Below are 20,316 nucleotides of genomic sequence, written 5' to 3' on the forward strand. Positions count from 1 at the left end.
TACAAAATTTATGCTCAACATTTAATGAATGCGTTAATCACGCTTTCTTGACCTTTTCTTTTTGAATAACTCCATGCATTTCAGCTAAACATGGCAATAGAAAAGCAATTTTTATCTCTTTTAGGTGGAAATGGACTCCTTCAGAGTAGTCATTCCATGGATCGTATATACCCATAATTACGGATGATTCACTCAATTAATTTGTATCACATATGAATCATCCATGATACTACAATTATAACAATTATTATACCATGTATAATATTGGAAATTAAGTTGCATAAAAAACATAACTAAAAGGCATGAAACATCAATAATATTATTATACTAGCATAATACCATGCATCATCATTATATCAAAATTATGCCATACATCTAATTTGCAAATATCTTACATAATAACACATATGAAACATTAAAATACCATTATTATACTACAATTATACGATATACAAGAGCTCCAATTTATATTATATGGTTAATAATTAAAAATATAAATTATATTCATATTTGAAATATTTATTGGTATTTGAATGATACCGTCATTAAATATTCAAAATACATACATAAAATATATATGGCATATATTTAAATTCTTGAAAGACATTGATAGTTTCAGTTGAAAAAATACTACAAATAAACCATTATTATGCCTATCAAATATCTTTTTCATTTAGTTATACATATCTTAAAAGTGGCCTTAAAATCTCTATCTTCCACCACTTAACTAATGTCCTGGTAATGCTACGAGTATTATAATTAAAGGCATGATTTTAATTTATAAAAGAAAATATATAACAAAGTAATGAAGACCGAAAGTACATATAATTAGGTATCAAATAAGCATGAATCTTTCTGCATGAATCTCGCCCAAGAAAGAGTTATGTTGTTGGAAGCTGCTATGTTATATAAATATTTTATTGCCATAAATGATAATTAAGTTATGTTGATATGTTTTCGTAAATTTTATTTAAATGTTGCCTAGTTATGTTTTTTCAATTGTTTTTCATTTTAAAATGGTGGCAAAATGCACTTGAGAAATAATTTATTGAGAAATGTATATTTTTTGTTGCTCCCCAAAAAAATAGCTGATATATATATATATACACTTTTTGGCTAGCGAATGCAATTAGTTTCAGCGGACCAACTAATTTTGTATTATGACCCAGTTTATTTGAATATTTGGTTAGGTAACGTGTTATAGAACTATCCTTTTTTTTCTTAGCCTAAGATTTCAATAGTTAATAAAGAACATTTTGGCAATGTTATCAGAATTAAATATGCTCATTTCACTAAGAAGATGCATTGATTTTAGTTAGATTAATTTAAAGCAAAACAAAGTCATAAATCAAAATTAGAAATTTTCTATTGAAATCCAATCAAGAAAGAAATAAACAAAAAAATTCACAAACAACTTCTTTTTAATTTTGACATGAGATTTAGTTATTGAAATCATGTATCACCCAAATAGGAAAACTTTTAAGGGAAAATTATGCGACACATCAAACATATACACAGTATTTACCATTCGTAGCTACACTTCAGCAAATTTACCATTTGTAGCTATATTTGAATTTTATAGCAAATCTATCAAAGAAGAGATTAATTGTTTTGAATTGAAATAAGAGAGCAACAAGTTATCCTAGCTTAGTTGGTTAGAGTGTCAATTTAGTTGGCGAAAGTCTTGAATTTGACTCTCAACAAGAGCATTTTATTTTTCTATATTTCTGTATTTCGCCTTGGTTGTATTCGTTGCACGAACAAGTATTTGTGTACACCCTTGTATACCGTCGATACATGTTGTATTCGTTACGCGAATGAATACAATTGTGAACGAATACAGTTGGTACAGGTTGTATTCGTTGGCGAACGAATACAATTGACATAGATTGTATTCATAGCGCGTTCGAATACAAGTGATACAAGCTGGTAATAATATATCAGTAGCTACGAATGGTAATTAAGCAAACTATAGTTAATAGGCTCTAAACTATAGTGCTTAATGAAAAATCCTCGAACTTATAATGAAAGCTTTCAACTTAAAGTTGTTGAAATACGTCCTGCGTGCCCCTCCCATGCCCCTATATCTTTGATCGCACAAATCAAATAAGAATATTCTTTTCATTTGTTTCCTCAGCATTTCTGAATATCCTGTCCTATGATCAGTACGCAAATACGACTAGAAAAGTTTGTTCATTTTTAAATAAGTAAAACGACTAGCGTTGTATGAAATGACATCATAAAATATCAGTACTGGATATTCTAGCCTACAAAAAGAAGATACAACGCCACAAATCTAATGAACGAGCATTGAATATATTATTTTGTGTCCCAAAAGCAAAATTAATTTAAGATCAAGGCATAAAAGAAATGTACCAAAGATTGAGTGAACTGGATTCTAATATCCTACTGGATACATAATTGGTTACCGTTTGACAGAAATAGCTTATGTAAGAACTGCAATCTCACAGGAATAATTGCAACATTCAATTGCGTAATTGTCCCCTATTGCATAGGGAAAATTCCGATCGAACTTTTACCTATAAAACAAGGCAAACCTATAGTAGTAATAGCCAAGCTACCAAATCAAAATCTCGGCATGAAGGACTAATGGCTAGGAACAGGACGTGCGGCTTCTTCTAAGATTTTTCGAGCTTCACCATCAGATTCAGCAAGCTCACCGGGGGTCTGCAATAGCCAAAATGAATCGATCAGACATCAAAAACCTCTTAACTACACATGATAAATCAATGAAATGTCGCATCAGCTGCTAACCTTTCCATATATATTGGTCCTAGTAGGAGAAGACCCTAAAGTCAGTAATAACCTGACGACAGTTACATGTTCACCTCTGGCAGCATGATGAAGAGGCTATTCAAAATCAACCAAACACAATTAGCGACAAGATGCCTATGTACTATTTATTTCTACAAAACTAAAACAAAGACAAAAATTTTAGTAGAAATCCTTACCGAATCACCTTCTACATCAACAGAGTCCAACATCCTCTTCACACATTCAGGGTCAGGAGCACTGTTGATCAGCAGTTGGGCTATCTCCGTGTATCCTGTTAAAAGTCATATCTTTTTTATGAGAAATGAATTGATATAATCCAAAGATATGACAACAGATGTTAGTTACGACGGTGAAATATCAGTATGAACTTGGAGCGTATGACATACCGCCAGCACAAGCATCATGCAATGGGATTGCTCCATCTTCATCCTTAGCCTCCAAAGAAGCTCCCCTCTCTAACAATAGCTGGGTGGGAAAACACAATTAAGGTTGTTTGTTTATCCTTTTGGTTATAAGATCGTTAAGAGATCAACAGATCAATTAAAATGGCAAATTCATGAAATAGAGTTAGGCAAGTGCACCAACCTGCACACAAGGGAGATGGCCATACAAACATGTTAGATGAAGAGCAGTGTCCCCATCTTCAAGAGGTTGATCAATGCTGCCACTCAAATTATCTGCGGCAGTCCATCAGGTAGAAACACGTGAATATGATGCCAAAATGGAAAACATGATAATTGAACAGGTTATTCAACTTTCACAAAAAAAAAAATCAACTTCAACTCAAATATTGTCCAAATTCCAGAGTTAGTTTTCTTGAGAGAGTTAACATATTGCTCATTGCAGGTCTGTCAAAGTCAAACTATACTAAACTAAATAGTTGTACAGAATGAGGAGGAGAGTAAGAAAGAATGTTATTTCATCAATGTTAATTGCAAGTTTTGAAACCAATAGATCAGAAGAAATGAGTGTATGAAGTAGAATTTCAAGGCAAGTCCCTCAGCATTCTGCTGAACCAAATTGTGCGACCTACTTCGCAGGAAAATGAGAAGAGCATATGATAGTTTGGGGATGATTCTACAGAGTTGGATGAGATGAGTGAGCAGATGAATCACCAGAAAGGTGCACTCAGAAGGCACGAGAGGTATAAAAAACCATCTCTCCCTCTCACGCATGCACACACACACACACACATCATTATATAGGCATGGCGTCCAACTCAATTTCATTCCTACTTCTTCCGTGATCCTTGCAAAGGACCAATCTTGTTGACATGAATCTTTGACAACAAGGGTGATGAAGCATCTTTTGGTACATTCCTTCTTTTTCGAAAGTTAAAGCATTTCGTCCAAATTTAGTATTATCTAAATTATAATAAGATCAAGACTAAGAACCACCAATGTATTCGGGCTCTGCCCCCACATAAAGTTTTCATCTTTCAAACAATTAACCCGCATTAACAAACTCACTCAAATAGCCATTGAATCATTATATACCCACCACTTTCAAACCCCTTCAAGCAATAATCCTGCCACCACATACACCACATTTAACAACAGCTTACCACAAAAACTCATTATTATCCCAAATTTTAAGCAGATCATCTTCACACCCCCGCCCAAAAAAACTCATTTTTATCAAATTGATGGTCAGAAGAGTAAATTAGTTCACCTCACAAAAATCAAAAAGCACCAAATCACAATCACTAGCACCGACTATACTTTAACACACTGGCCAAAAAATAAACATCATCCCACAAAATAACCCCAAAAATTAAAAAAACCCAGCTTTAATCCTGAAATTCTCAACAGGCAATAAAGTGTAAAAATCAACAAACAAGCAGATATGAGACCAGAAATACAAATAGCAAGAAAAAAAAAGAGAAATTAAATACCAAGGGCATTGCGGAGGGCGTCGAGGTTTCCATTCTCGGCAGCATCGAAGAGGTTGAGCAGATGAGGAGGGACATCATTGGGCTCCTCCACCTCAATTTCCTGTCCGAAAATAGCTCCTTCTTCTTCTTCCTCTTCACCCATCATACCGTTACGTCCCCTTTGTACTGCCATTTCTCTCTATCTTTGCTCTGTTTTCCTTAACAAGTCAAAACCCTGCAGCTTAAACCCCAGGCTATGAGAACACACTACTGTCGCCGTGCAGGTCTTTTTGCGGGTACGCTAAAGTTCCTTCTGTATATTCTTTGAGAAAATGGACAAAATTGGTTCATTGTGTTTGGGTAGGTTCAAAGTAGTCCTTTAAATATATTCTTGAGCATTTTGGTCTATTATGTTTGTAAAAAGTGAGTATTTTTGGTATCTGTTAAATATTTAATAAACTCTCACCGTTAACTAGGGTTGTTCATGGTTTGACAAAAAAATGATCCAAACCAAAAATCGAACCAAACTGATTAAGTAAACTGATATTTTTCTTGATTTGGATTGGTTTTGATTTTAAATTTTAAAAATTGATAATATTTAGTTTGGTTTTGGTTCTATTATAAAAAACCGAAAAATAAACAGAATCAAACCGATAAATTATATATAAAATTTAATAACTATTTATATAAAGTATCATATCTTTTTGTAAATAATTTTAAATATTTTTTGCATTTTAATTATTATATATAGATTTTGGTTTATACTACTTATATCTTAAAAGATTCCCTAAGACCAAAGTAATAGGAATTGGCCAATTTCTTTTCCTTAAGAGACTCAAATTCTCTAACCCTACGTATCTATTTTTGCCTAACAGAAGAGTTACAAAAAAATCTATCATAAAAGTTAAAAAAAGCTATTTAAATTGCAAGACTACGGGCTAAAGTTTAAGAAGATTTTTATGAACGTAAGATTCTAATTTGTTACAATAAATACTTTATCATTGATTCAATAAAGTGATGTTAGGCATTGACTAGTTTGGAGCTTAAGCTAAGGACGATGATGGAAGAGCTGCGACAGTGATCTTTATGAAGAAAAAAAGTAGAAGTGAATATGATATTATGGATTCTCTCGTTCTTTTTTTAGTTTAAATACATAATTTTTACTTTTAAATGGACAAAGTTGTTTATACTTTGGAACCTTTATTTTGGCTTATTCTTTTGATTCTATCATGTACTGCAATTTAGTTCACCCGATACAGTTTTCTATCTTATATTATTGCTACAATTTTAATACTCTGCTTTATATTATATGCTACAATTTCAAATGTAAATAGTTAAAAGAACTATCACGGTAGGTATTTAAAATTATGCTCTAGTAGTACTTAAAATATTGTTGTATAGTGTCGTTTTACTATTATCGACTTATCATTAGCTTATTAAAACAACCAAACTGATGGTTTGTTTTAATTTGGTTTGGTTTTGGTTTTAAAATTTTAAAAACCGATTAAATTGGTTTGGTTTTGATTTTAATAAAAACCTGTCTAAACCGAACCGTGAACACCCTTACTGTTAACTTTAATGAGATAGTGAGAGAGAAAAAATTAACCAGAACCATATTCTTTTATGTTTGGAAAATGTGTCGGGCCAATACTACGAGCTACCGGAATCCAATGGAATCTTCGTAAAGTTAATTATTACGAGTGTTACGATTCATTCAGTTGACATATCCACTCGATTCATTGCCTCTCGAGTACAACTTATATTCATCGCAAGCACCATTGTTCGATACAATAAATCCTTTAAATATATCTTGAGCATTTTGGTCTCTTGGACCAATATAACAATTTATTTAATTGGCAGGCTCACTTGATACATAGCATCTCGAGCACAACTCTTATTCAAGCCAAAGCTACATTTGTTCGACACTACATGTGAAGCAAAATATTTGTCAGTTCAGGCTAAAAATACATACATACATAGTGCTTTAATACCAAGGCGGACAACAAAAGCTCGAGACGGAGCCGCATGATGAGGCGAAAGTCTCACGTACAGTTCTATGAGAAGGAAGTGGCTACCTAAAATTACATAAGTGATTAGAGCAATGTTCCCTAGCTTGCTTTGGAAAGAGCTGGCTTCTTCCTCTTGAGTGTAGGATAGCCACTAATTCTTTTGATTAATTGCGTCAAAGTAAAATCATGTTCAATTTCAGAAGCAGTAATACCAAAAACTGCACAGCATTAAAAATAGATAAAAAGAATTGGAAAATATTCAACTAAAAAAACTACTTATACCAAACTAAAGCTGAACAACTAATATATTATTATTATCGTTAATTTCTTTTAACGTTGCTGTCAGTCAACCTTGAGCATTCAAAATTAACACACACACACACACACACACAAAAAAAAAAAAAAAAAAAAAACTAAGCTCCATCGCTCATGGTATAATTACAGTTAGGAGTGGCAAACGGGCGAGTCGGGTTGGATATGGTTCGGATAAAAAAACGGGTAATGAAAAAACTGATAAATTATCCGACCCGATCCATATTTAATACAGATAAAAAATGGGTTAACCAACGGATAATATGGGTAACCAAGTGTTCATATTCAAGAAATCATGAATAATATGGGTAACCATATTATCCATGGTTTCTTGAATATAAACACTTTTGGGAGAATTTCTAGTCTTCCAAACTTGAGAAACCTCCAATTTGAGGCTTTACAAATATAAAAGTTAAACTCTTATCCATTGGTTACTCATTGGTTATCTATTTTCTAAATGGATAATATGGTTCTTATCCATATTTGACCAATTTTTAAAAAGTTCATTATCCAACCCATTTTTCAGTGAATAATATAGATGGTTAACTATGTTCTTTTAACCATTTTGCCACCCCTAATTACAGTAGTGTATATCTAATCAAACAAGAAAACAAAATTTTATATCACCCTTTTTAATTAGGAATTAAGAGGATTTGATAATCCTTAAAAGATTTTGTACCACGTAGGACCGTTTATGATCGTATATTTTTAGCTGGTTGAGATTTACAATCCATGGTGAGCACGTCTTTGTATTACAGATAAATGATGTATTTAATAAAGTATAAGAAAGATCACATTTTATCAAATACATAAAATTGTTTCTAAGTTCTAACGTTGATTTTCAAGTCCAATGATAAAAGCAGCCGCGAGATGGTTTCTCCTCACAAAATGAAGTTTAAGTTTTATGCACTGATAATGAAAGAAATATTTATACAATCATGTCACTTACTCAATATAATTATAAATAAGTGTTTAACGAATATTAATTGTTAATCTGATAAAAACCATAACTAAAATTCATTAAATGAAAAACTCGAACGAAATGGGAACATTTCATCTTTCAAATATTAACTTTCTTAATCCTCTTCCCTTTTAGAATATATGTTTCTTTACCCTCAAAATCGGATAACAATTAGATTTATACGTAATTTTAAGGATATGTGATCTAGCTAGCTTGATAAAAAATGATAAATCAGATTGAAATTGAAATAAACAATAGGAAAGTATTAAATGCAATCCACACAAGTTGAACAGTCTTAGCCTTAAAAGGTTAGCCGCCCTCGAGCCAAAAGTACTTTTATCGATATCGGAACAGAATGACAAGAGAATAATAAGAACTAAAAATAACAATATATTACTTTTGAATGCGAGTTAGAGTATGTTTCACAAGTAATCAGACCTCATTTATATAGTAGGGGAGTCCTACCTTAGGTACAATTCTATAAAAGGTAAAAATCTCCTGGTTTGATGATTTGCCGGTTCCTTATTGATACGTGTCGAGATTCTCGCCGTGATATCCGACCGGTTACGGATATTCCGGCCTTCCGTTATTTCAGTCTTCTGTTGGTTATACCGGCTATGTTTTCTCGAACTTATTCGGGGTCGGGGTCGATTTCGGGATCATGGACTCAATGTTCTCAAGGACGGACATTTTAACTTCATGTTCTGATTCGATGAGACTCGGGATCGATCTTCAACCTCTCGCGTTCTGAGCCCGATCTGTCATGCAATAGTCGAACCCGATTTCGACCGTATACAAAGTTCATGACAGTTCCTCAATAAGCTAATTTCACGTTTATTCTTGTTTCAGTTGTTAGATAATATTCTCTATTTTCTTTTAAGATTTGCTCACTTCCTAAAATCTTTGAATTTTTTTAAGTTGAAGCAAGAGAATAGAAAAAATGAGATAGGGTTTCAAAACAATCCAATAAGTATGCTTCTAATTTTAAATAGGTTGGGTCTTCGATCTCACAAAAACATCTTTATCTTTACATGTCATATTGTGGTTATCCTAAAATAGTCAAAACACACCAACAAGAGAAAATGATTGTGACTGCACGACAATTTTGTTTTAGAATTAGTAGAAGTTGAAACAAAATGTATGGAATCCTAGACCTACCTTGCCTTTCTTATGCAAATGATCATACCCTGTGAAAATGTCATTTAGAAAAGCAACCTGATGTACAAAGCAACCCACGTTAATGCAGGGTTCGAGAAAAGGTCGCACCTCAAAAGATGTGATGTAGATGCGCAGTCTACCTTAGTACAAGCATTAGGGGTTATTTCCACGACTCAAGATCGATAACTTTTTATGTCTAAGTTCACGCTTCCAGAAGATGATAATATAATTTAAAAATAAATTATCGAGGGTTCCTAGATTATTCAAGATCAATAATACCTTACACTTCTTTGGCAACAAAGTAAAAATTTTAGCGACTAGTTTCTTTTCTTTGGGCTGGCATGCAAAACTATTTTCTACCATTCTCTTCATCCATATCAAGTGCCAAAATCAAATGGGACCTTACGATAATGATTGACTTGATATGGAAACTAATATTCCTAAGATGAGTTAGTTCCAAAGTCTAATATAATTGCATAAGCAAGTGCAGTAGGTTATATAATATGTAGTTTTTTTGCAGTGGATGTGTCAACAGTTCCAAAGTCTAACATAATTGCATAATTAGCTCATTAAAATATATAGTTTATTGGTTTGGGTAGAGTATGTGCTGAGAATAAACGTATTTGATTCCTCTTATAATTGGCATCCACCACATAGTTTCATATATCATAATCATCTTTTGAGGTAAAGGTCACCCTCATTAGGGAATCTGGCCAAAGACAACACAATTAATTATTTATCTTTTTAGTATTAAGTATGCTTTAAAATATTTTTTAAATGTCACTCTCATTAGCTATCATTTTGGCTTTAGTAGTCGACCATTGTGGTTCTTTTTTGTATTATGTGATCCATCAACACTTAGAGATAATGATAATTAACGAATCAAATTAAAAGATAATCATCTTTAATATCGTTTACTTTAGATGGACGAAGATCGAAAGGTATTCGAATTTGTTTATAATTACTCTAGTTTTGGTCGACTTTTTGAATCATAAATATCATAAATGCAAAGGTGTTGGTCCAATTAGAGATGTCCATAATATTTGGATAATTTGTTAAATTATAGAACAAAATTTTATTACTTACTTTAATTAATCTCCACGGTAAAATAACTCATTTTAGCAGCTCATATCATCGTGAATTTGAGACTCTGAATGTTTTTATTTAATATATTTATTCTGAATGAACAATCTGCATTTATCGAGATAATTAACTCATCTTGCCAACTGTTAGAAGAAAATCATGTAGAATGAGCTTGCTTTCTATAATTTCGAGAAGGGAGGTTTCCTCCTTTAGTATCTGAGAAATTTAGAGTCCGTAGATTAAAAGTGTGCTTAAAGTCCAAATTGTTTAATAATTTGTTATCTTCCAGTTTATAAGTTTAATATAATAAATAATTAAAATAAACGGAAATTTACTTTTTTCAAGTTTCAAATGAAATAAACTACAGAGTGATTATTATCTTTAAGCGGAATTCCCCTAGATTTTAAAGAAAAACGAAAGTATATACTTTGGCTAAACATAATTCAGACATAAACATGTAAAATTTTATGTTGGGTGAAAATTATGAGAAATTACATCAACGATATTTATATAGAATTGATTGAGTTATATATATATATATATATATATATATAAGTATCATTTTATAATTAAAATGATATTTTTTGAAACAATCTCTCTATCATTACGAGTTAAGGATAAAGTTTGAGTACATAATATCCTCACCAAACCTTACTTACGTTAGTTATGTAACTATTGGGTACGTACATTGTTGTTGTTGGCATTTTGTAAAAACTTACAACAAATTAATTGAAAGATGACAAAAATGAATCTGCCCTGGTATGTGTCCTAACTACACTATGATGATATGATGATAAACTATGAATATATATATATATATATATATATATACAATAATTGACATTCAAAAGTTCTATCATATGATCTGTATCACATCTGTTCATCTTATCCATGATTCCCCTTACCAAAAAGGTGGGTCAGTCTTTATGCAGAAATGATATGAACAAACTCTAATTAGAATTAAAATTCATTGATTTTCCAACAAACTCTTACTTATTAGTTTGTGGTACAGATTAAGCAACATTAATAAGCTTTTTAACCCAAACCCGTGAATAATAACTCTGAACTCCTGATAATGATTCGTAACATTAAAAGGATTTCTGTACTATCGATTAATTTTTATTTTATCTTTGTTTTATTGTTCCCCTCTTTCCAAGAGATCCTTGGCATTTGCCTCATTTTTAGTGATCAAATATGATACCGTGTCGAACAAATAATGGAGGAAAAAAATAGAGTAATATTTTTCGAGTAGGAAAAACAAGATTATTGTTATGAATATATTATATTATGGATGTTCATTTAGTACTCCGTTGTAAATAAGTTTCCTGAAGAAGTTTATCCATATGAGACTCCGCCATAAATACATTTATCTATTTAGTACTCTATTAGAAATAAGCCTCCTGAAGAAGCTTATCCTTTCGGTACTCCGTTATGGATAAATATTACCCATGATAGAAGATTATCTATATCTGGCACAACAGTATAGAGCAGTAGCTTACAAGCAGCTTACACAGCAGCTTACACAACAGCTTCCTTTCTTCTATAAATAGAGGAGAATTCAGTTCATTATGTACAGAAGTTTGAAATTTGAATAATATATCAGTTTCTCTCTATACTTGTCTTTACTTTACAGTCTTTATTTTATAACACGTTATCAGCACGAGACTCTGCCATCTCGAGAAAATACTTTGAAAGTATCAGAGGTACGAACATTCTTTTTCTAAATAATGTCAAATCTTTCTAAACTTGAGTTTGTAGTCCTGGATATATCGGGCAAAAGTTAAATGTCTTGGGTGCTTGATGCCGAAATTCATCTTGATGCGATGGGTCTGGCAGACACCATCAAAGATAAAAATCAGGCATCAAACCAAGACCGTGCCAAAGCAATGATATTCCTACGCCATCACCTTGATGGGGGCCTGAAAATGGAATATCTTACTGTTAAAGATCCAGTCATACTGTGGAGTAATTTGAAAGATAGATATGACCACCTGAAGATGGTCGTTCTTCCACAGTCACGTTATGATTGGACTCATCTAACGCTACAAGATTTTAAATCTATCAGTGAGTATAATTCTGCTATGTTCAGAATTATTTCCCAATTGAAACTATGTGATGATAATATTACTGATCATGATATGTTGGAGAAAACTTTCACCACTTTTCATGCCTCGAATATGCTCCTGCAGCAGCAATATCGAGAGATGGGATTCAAAAAATATTCTGAACTTATCTCACATCTTCTTATAGCCGAGCAACATAATGGGCTATTAATGAAAAACTATGAAAGCCGACCTACTGGTTCTTGTCCATTCCCTGAAGTGAATAAGACGAACTTCCACCAAGCTAAATGTGGAAGAGGACGTGGCCCCAGTCGTGGTCATGGCCGTGGTCGGGGAGGAAACTCTAATCGTGGTAATAATAATGCACCAAAGAACCCTCCTCACCACCAGCAGTGAAAAAGGAAGGAACAAAAGCATGAAGCGGTGCAAGCAGCAAAGCCAGAAAATGCATGCTATAGATGTGGAGGAAAAGGGCACTGGTCACGTACATGTTGTACGCCAAAGCACCTGGTAGAGATGTATCAAGCCTCCCTGAAGAAGACAGAGAAAAATGTTGAAGTAAATTTTATTTCTGAAGATAATTTAGACTTCATGCATTTGGATGTAGCTGATTATTTTGTACTCCCAGAAGGAGAAACAAGTCATGTGATCGGTAGTGAATCTGTAAAAATATAAATATTTTAATTTTTGTTGTTTGTAGTAGATGGTATGGTTATATAATTTTTGTACATAAATAAAAGTTATGCTTTAATAATAATGTTTACGATCATATTTATTTTGTTTGTGTCATTTTGAAGAATATGGATAATCCTCAAATTATGTTTGGATCAAAGACCAATCATGAAGATATTTGTGCAATTGATAGTGGAACAACTCATGCCATATTCAAAGATCAGAAATACTTTTCTTATTTGCATAAGGAAAAATCAAATGTTTCTATAATTCCTGGTAATATAAGTTTGATTGAAGGCTCCGGAAGAGCTATTGTATTTCTGTCTAAGGGAACAAAACTTATTATAGATAATGCATTATTCTCCTCCAAGTCCCGAAGAAACTTGTTGAGTTTTATAGATATCCACCGAAATGGGTATCATGTTGAGATAATAGATGAAATGAACGTGGAATATCTTTGTATTACAAAGAATATTTCTGGCTAGAAATGCATTGTAGAAAAGTTACCAACTTTATCTTCTAGCTTATACTATTCAAAGATTAGTACAGTTGAAGCACACTCTATCATAAACCAAAAATTTACTGATTCAAATACTTTTATGCTTTGGCATGGCCGTTTGGGCCATCCTAGATCAATAATGATGAGACGAATTACTGAAAATTCAAGTGGGCATCCATTAAAGAACCTGAAGATTCTTACAAATGATGCTTGTTATCAAGGCAAAATGATCACTAGACCATCACCAATGAAGGTTGGCATTGAGTCCCCTGCCTTTTTAAAACGTATACATGGGGATGTATGTGGACCTATTCACCCACCAAGTGGGCTGTTTAGATATTTTATGGACCTAATAGATGTATCTTCAAGATGGTCTCATGTGTGCCTACTATCATCTCACAACCTGGCGTTTGCAAAGTTATTAGCCCAAATAATTCGATTAAGGGCACAATTCCCAGATTATCCTATAAAGGCTATTCGCCTTGATAATGCTGGAGAATTCTCATCTCAAGCTTTTGATAATTACTGTCTATCAGTTGGAATAAAAGTTGAACATCATGTAGCTTATGTTCATACTCAAAATGGCCTTGCAGATTCATTTATTAAATGACTGCAATTGATAGCAAGACCACTACTTATGAAAACAAAATTGCCCACTACTATTTGGGCCCATGCTATCTTGCACGCAACATCACTTATCCGTCTCAGACCAACACATTATAATAAATATTCTCCGTCACAATTAGTTTTTGGTCATGAACCAAATATTGCCCATCTACGAATTTTTGGATGTGTTGTATATGTGCCAGTAGCACCACCATAGCGCAGTAAGATGGCCCCCCAAAGATGGTTAGGAATATATATTGGATTTGAATCACCCTCTATTATTCTCTATCTTGAACCATTGACGGGAGATTTATTTACTGCTCGATTTGCAGATTGTCGATTTGAGAAATAAATTTTCTACAATTAGGGGGAGAGAAAAAGGAAATCAAAAGAGAAATTATGTGGAAAGTTTCATCATTATCTCACTTTGATCCACATACCCATATATGTAATCAGGAGGTCCAGAAGATCATCCATTTATAGAATATAGCAAATCAAATGCCAGACGCATTTACTGATTTGCTAGACCTTTGGGTTCTAAGGATCGAAATCCTAGAAGAAGAAAATCGACAAATGATCAAAATGATATTATGAAGGGATCTCGTGAAGAGACCCAAGATCTGATTAGTTGTGAAATTCCTGAAAAAATCAATGAACTTGAGACTCAAGTGCGTGAGAAACTTTTAATAAGTTATACTGGTGATGGAATTAATTTAAAGCGATCTGAAATAGTGGTGGATAATATTTTTGCATATAATGTTGCACTTAACATTATGCAAGATAGTGAGAATCTTGAACCCCGATCTGTCGAAGAATGTCGACAAAGATCTGATTGGATATTAAGAGTCAATTCAATCGGAATTGAAGTCACTTGCTAAAAGAGAGGTCTTTGGACCAGTAGTCCAAACACCTACTGGTATAAAGCCAGTTGGTCATAAATAAGTTTTTGTGCGAAAAAAGAATGATAAAAATGAAGTTGAAAGATACAAGGCTCGCCTTGTTGCACAAGGATTCTCATAACGACCTGAAGTCGATTATGAAGAAACATATTTACCAGTTATGGATGCCATAACATTTTGATATCTCATCAGTTTAGCCTTACGTGAAAGGCTTGAAATACATCTAATGGATGTGGTTACAACTTATATGTACGGGTCACTTGATAATGAAATTTACATGAAAATCCCTGAAGAATTTAAAATTCCTGAAGCATATTCAAATTCTCGGGAAATGTACTCAATCAGATTACAAAGATCTTTGTACGGTTTAAAGCAATCTGGGCGCATGTGGTATAATCGCCTCAGTAAATATTTGCTGAAAGAGGGTTACATAAATGATGTTATTTGTCCATGTATTTTTATAAAGAAAATGGCTTCAGAATTTGTTATACTTGTTATTTATGTTGATGACATAAATCTTGTTGGAACTCCAGAAGAGCTCCAAAAGGCAATTGAATATCTTAAGAAAGAATTTGAGATGAAAGATCTTGGAAAGACAAAACTTTGTCTTGGTCTGCAAATTAAATATTTAGTAGATGAGATCTTTATCCATCAATCTACCTATACAGAAAGGGTCTTAAAACGCTTTTACATGGACAAAGCGCACCCATTGAGTACACCAATGGTTGTTCGATCACTTGAAGTGAATAAAGATTTGGTCCGACCTTCAAAAGAGGATGAGGAACTCCTTGGTCCCGAAGTACCCTATCTTAGTGAAATTGGTGCACTAATGTATCTTGCTAATGCTACAATGCCTGACATAGCATTTTCTGTTAATTTACTTGCAAGATATAGTTCTTCTCCTATACGGAGACATTGGAACGGGATTAAGCATATATTGCGATATTTAAAGGGAACTCTTGATATGAGTTTATTTTATTCTAACAAAGATAGTACAGATCTTGTTAGTTATGCAGATGCAGGTTATTTATCTAATCCCCATAAAGCTAGATCTCAAACAGAGTACGTGTTTATATGTGGAGGTACTATCATATCATGGCGCTCCACAAAATAATCTATTGTTGCTACTTCTTCAAATCATGCTGAAATAATAGCTATTCATGAAGCAAGTAGGGAATGCGTATGGTTGAGATCAATAATTCATTTTATTCGAGAAAAATGTGGTTTGGAATGTGAGAAAAGACCCACAATTTTATACGAAGACAATGCTGCATGCATAGCCCAATTGAAGGGAGGATTTATAAAAGGAGATAGAACGAAGAATATTTCACCAAAATTATTCTACACACACGATCTTCAGAAAAATGATGACATTGATGTGCAACAAATCCGTTCAAGTGATAATCCGGCAGATTTATTCACCAAATCTTTACCAACTTCAACTTTTGAGAAGATGGTATACATGATTGGAATGCGGAGACTTAAATATTTGAAACAAGGTTTTCATCAGGGGGAGTAAAATACGCGATGTACTCTTTTTCCTTATTAAGGTTTTTTCCCACAGGATTTTCCTTATAAGGTTTTTAATGAGGCAGCTAGAAATGCGTATTACTAAATATGTGTACTCTTTTTCCTTCACTAGGATTTTTTCCACGGGGTTTTTCCTAGTAAGGTTTTAACGAGGCACATTATCTTTTAATGAACATCCAAGGGAGAGTGTTATGAATATATTATATTATGGATGTTCATTTAGTACTCTGTTGTAAATAAGCTTCCTGAAGAAGTTTATCCATATGAGACTCCGCCATAAATACATTTATCTATTTAGTACTCTATTGGAAATAAGCCTCCTGAAGAAGCTTATCCTTTCGGTACTCCGTTATGGATAAATATTACCCATGATAGAAGATTATCTATATCTGGCACAACAGTTTAGAGCAGTAGCTTACAAGCTGCTTACACAGCAGCTTGTAGTAGCAGCTTACAAGCAGCTTGCAATAGCAGCTTGCAGTAGCAGCTTACACAGCAGCTTCCTTTCTTCTATAAATAGAGGAGAATTCAGTTCATTATGTACAGAAGTTTGAAGTTTGAATAATATATCAGTTTCTTTCTATACTTGTCTTTATTTTACGGTCTTTATTTTATAACAATTATGTATTTATAAAAGGTTAACTAAAAAATTGGTAAAGTTAATTTGGAACATTCCAGAGAGGCAGAGACCAAGCTAGAAAGACAAAATAGACAACAAGAAAATTGGATAACATCTTATCAAGTATGCCACGTGTCAACAATTTGAGTCCCCTCTATGCCTCGCTTTGCTGGACCAATAGTGATGGCCATTTAAAATTTAAATAATAGACCAAAATACTAGAGAATTAAACCAAATAAGAGTGCCAAGTAAATATTCCAGCAATCTTAATATTAATACCAAATAGTTCAAAATGCAACTTGTTAATTGCACACTTTCTACCTGAAACCGATTACAACCGGGAAAAAACATTTAGTCGTACTATTAATCTAACTTATTACTTATATCATAGTTAAATACTTTCTTTGTCCCCATTTATGTGACGGAGTACGGATTTTGAGAGCAAAACAATTTTTTTTATGGTATTTTTTTCGTGTTTTTTAGATATTTTGAATTATTAATTATTGTGACTTGTAGTATTTTTTTTTTTTACGTAATTTTCAATTATAAAAATTTTGTTTCAAAAAACTTAAAGATTCTATGTCTAAATTTACAGTCAAAATTAAAAAATTTGACTCTCAAAATCCGAGCTCTGCCAGCTGGAGTAATAAAATAAGGTGAGGCGTATAAAACTTAATCATGATTAAGCGAAAACAATTTATGTGCAAATGCGTATCCATTATTTTGGTGCACACTCAAATAATTTTGTCTTTCCTAAAACCCGAGCATATCCTTTTTTTTGTTTCACATCATTTGTCCAATACTCGCATGGGAGAGCGACTAAATTCGTATTTGAAAATTTCACATTAAGAGATAAGTGCTCCCTAATAAAAGTAAATTTAATTTCATACCCAAGACCAGAGATTTTTAAAAGAGCATACCTACTCTTGGCATCAACTATATAAGTAGTCTAGCATGAGACGTGGAGATCAGTATACTAGCCTTTAATTAAGGATCACCATATACGTACCCAATAAAACTCCTAAACTCTCTTCCATTTCTTTGATCAACATTCATTCTTGATTTTCCGACGATGCCGATCAGCCGGATAGCAATCGGAAGGCCGGAGGAAGCCACTCACCCCGACGCCTTAAAGGCGGCGTTGGCTGAGTTTATCTCCACCTTAATTTTCGTATTTGCAGGTTCAGGTTCAGGTGTAGCATTTAGCAAGTTGACTGGTGGTGGTGCTAACACACCTGCTGGTCTTATTGCTGCTGCTATTGCTCATGCTTTTGGGTTGTTTGTGGCGGTTTCCGTCGGCGCTAACATTTCCGGTGGACATGTTAACCCTGCTGTCACCTTTGGTGCGTTTGTTGGTGGTAATATTACACTTTTACGTGGAATTCTTTACTGGATTGCTCAGTTGCTTGGCTCTGTTGTTGCTTGCTTGCTTCTCAAGTTCACCACTGGTGGCTTGGTAAGTTATTTATTTCTCTCTTGTTTTTCTTTCTTTCTTTCTATATTATTACTAGTTTTTCTTTGATTAATAGAGTTTAATATGTTATTTTAATTTGTTTGTCCCAAAGAAATGTACAATATTTTTATCTTAAAAAGAAACACACACACTTGCTATTTGAAAAAGTTATTTTCTTCAATTATAGAAAATTTAATTAATTTTAAAGTTTTTAACTATACATATTATAGTTTTTGATAAGTTCTATATACTCTCACTGTTTCGTTTGCTCTCTCTTTATATCCAAAAACTCAATAATGTTAACATCTCTAGTTTAATCTTTTGGTCTATCGTATATATAATTGGCTAATATATCAACATAATCATATTTGTGAAGACATGTGTCATATATTTATTGATTTGATATAAATATTCCGAGTGATAAGTTCTTACCCGTCGTCTTCTCAAATTTTGTTTCCAATCAAATATCACTGTATAAAATGAATAATGAGTACTTCCTCCTGTCCATAATAAGTAACTTTTTTGTCTCTTTATTTTAACGTCAAAATAAGCGTCCTTTTACATTATTATGAAAACATTAACCTTATTTTTTAAAAATTTGTCCTTATTTAAATATTCGAAGGTGTCAAGTTAATAATATGCAAGTTTTAATCAATGGTAATTTAGTCAAATATTTTTTTTCCTCTAGGAGTTAGTATTTGCTTAGGAAATGCATCAAAGACCAAAGAGTCACATATTGTGGACCGGAGGGAGTAACTTCTAAAAAAATTAAATTTTATTACAAAAAAAAATAAAGAAATTAATGTTCAAATTCAAATAAAAGATTAATAGAGTACAAACTAGCATTACATTATTTGACTTGGGATAAATAATGCAGGAGATAGGTGCATTCGGCTTGTCTGATGGAGTGGGTGTAGGAAACGCATTGGTACTTGAAATAGTAATGACATTTGGCCTAGTCTACACGGTGTACGCTACCGCAGTGGATCCAAATAAGGGCAGTTTGGGAACAATTGCACCAATTGCAATTGGTTTTATTGTTGGAGCCAATATTTTGGCTGGTGGGGCCTTTGATGGAGCGTCAATGAACCCAGCAGTTTCTTTCGGCCCAGCAGTTGTGAGCTGGAGCTGGGCCAACCACTGGGTTTACTGGGCTGGGCCTTTGATTGGTGGTGGGCTTGCTGGGCTTGTTTATGAGTTCTTCTTCATTAACCAGACCCATGAACCTTTGCCCCAATAAGAAAAAATGTAAATGGTGAATTTTCTGTGTGATTTTGTTCCAAGGGGTTTTGTTATTCTCTGTTTGATTTCACAATTGCCCTTGATTTGGGATGAACTTGGTTTTGTATTGTGTGATGCTGTTGGGGTGCGTGGGTATGAAGGGGTATTTATGTAATTCGTGTGTTGGTTCCGTGTTTCAATTGTTCAGCTCTTTTCATTCTATTGCATTTTCCTTTCGTTAATTGAGTTGCATCAATATTACACAAATAGCCGGTCAGATTTACTGTATACTTTTCTTAGCCGGAATATATAGATTATAATTAGGGGTGTATATAGGTCTGGTTGATTCGAATTTTTCAATTACCAAACCAAATCAATTGTGTCAGGTTATTAAATCTAAAGACCAAACCAAACCAATAAAAGTAGGGTATTTTAATCTTCGGTTTTCTCGGATTTTTCGGATTTTCTGGTTTTTCGGTTTTTTTTCTTCATAAAGTCTTCATAGCATAAAAAAAAATTGTACTCCATATATTTCTTCAATTCTAGTAAGACAGAACTATAT

The 20,316-nt window shown here is 33.1% G+C and overlaps 2 protein-coding genes across 2 annotated transcripts; one reads left to right on the forward strand and one right to left on the reverse strand.

Moving 5' to 3' along the window:
* Nucleotides 1-2,297: 2,297 nt before the first annotated feature.
* On the reverse strand, nucleotides 2,298-4,992 carry LOC107814980 (uncharacterized). Its single transcript, XM_016640481.2, has 6 exons — nucleotides 4,691-4,992; nucleotides 3,382-3,473; nucleotides 3,183-3,261; nucleotides 2,973-3,067; nucleotides 2,776-2,871; nucleotides 2,298-2,688 (listed from the first exon to the last, which is right to left on the reverse strand). The coding sequence occupies exons 1-6, from the start codon at nucleotides 4,860-4,862 to the stop codon at nucleotides 2,608-2,610; spliced, it is 615 nt and encodes a 204-aa protein (XP_016495967.1). The 5' UTR covers nucleotides 4,863-4,992; the 3' UTR covers nucleotides 2,298-2,607.
* Nucleotides 4,993-17,878: 12,886 nt separating this feature from the next.
* LOC107814985 (aquaporin TIP1-1) lies at nucleotides 17,879-19,996 on the forward strand. Its single transcript, XM_016640492.2, has 2 exons — nucleotides 17,879-18,536; nucleotides 19,411-19,996. Exons 1-2 carry the CDS (start codon nucleotides 18,153-18,155, stop codon nucleotides 19,771-19,773), a joined length of 747 nt encoding a protein of 248 aa, XP_016495978.1. The 5' UTR covers nucleotides 17,879-18,152; the 3' UTR covers nucleotides 19,774-19,996.
* Nucleotides 19,997-20,316: the final 320 nt, after the last annotated feature.

The sequence above is a fragment of the Nicotiana tabacum genome, chromosome 24 (assembly GCF_000715075.1).
Source record: "Nicotiana tabacum cultivar K326 chromosome 24, ASM71507v2, whole genome shotgun sequence".
NCBI classification, from domain to species: Eukaryota; Viridiplantae; Streptophyta; class Magnoliopsida; order Solanales; family Solanaceae; genus Nicotiana; species Nicotiana tabacum.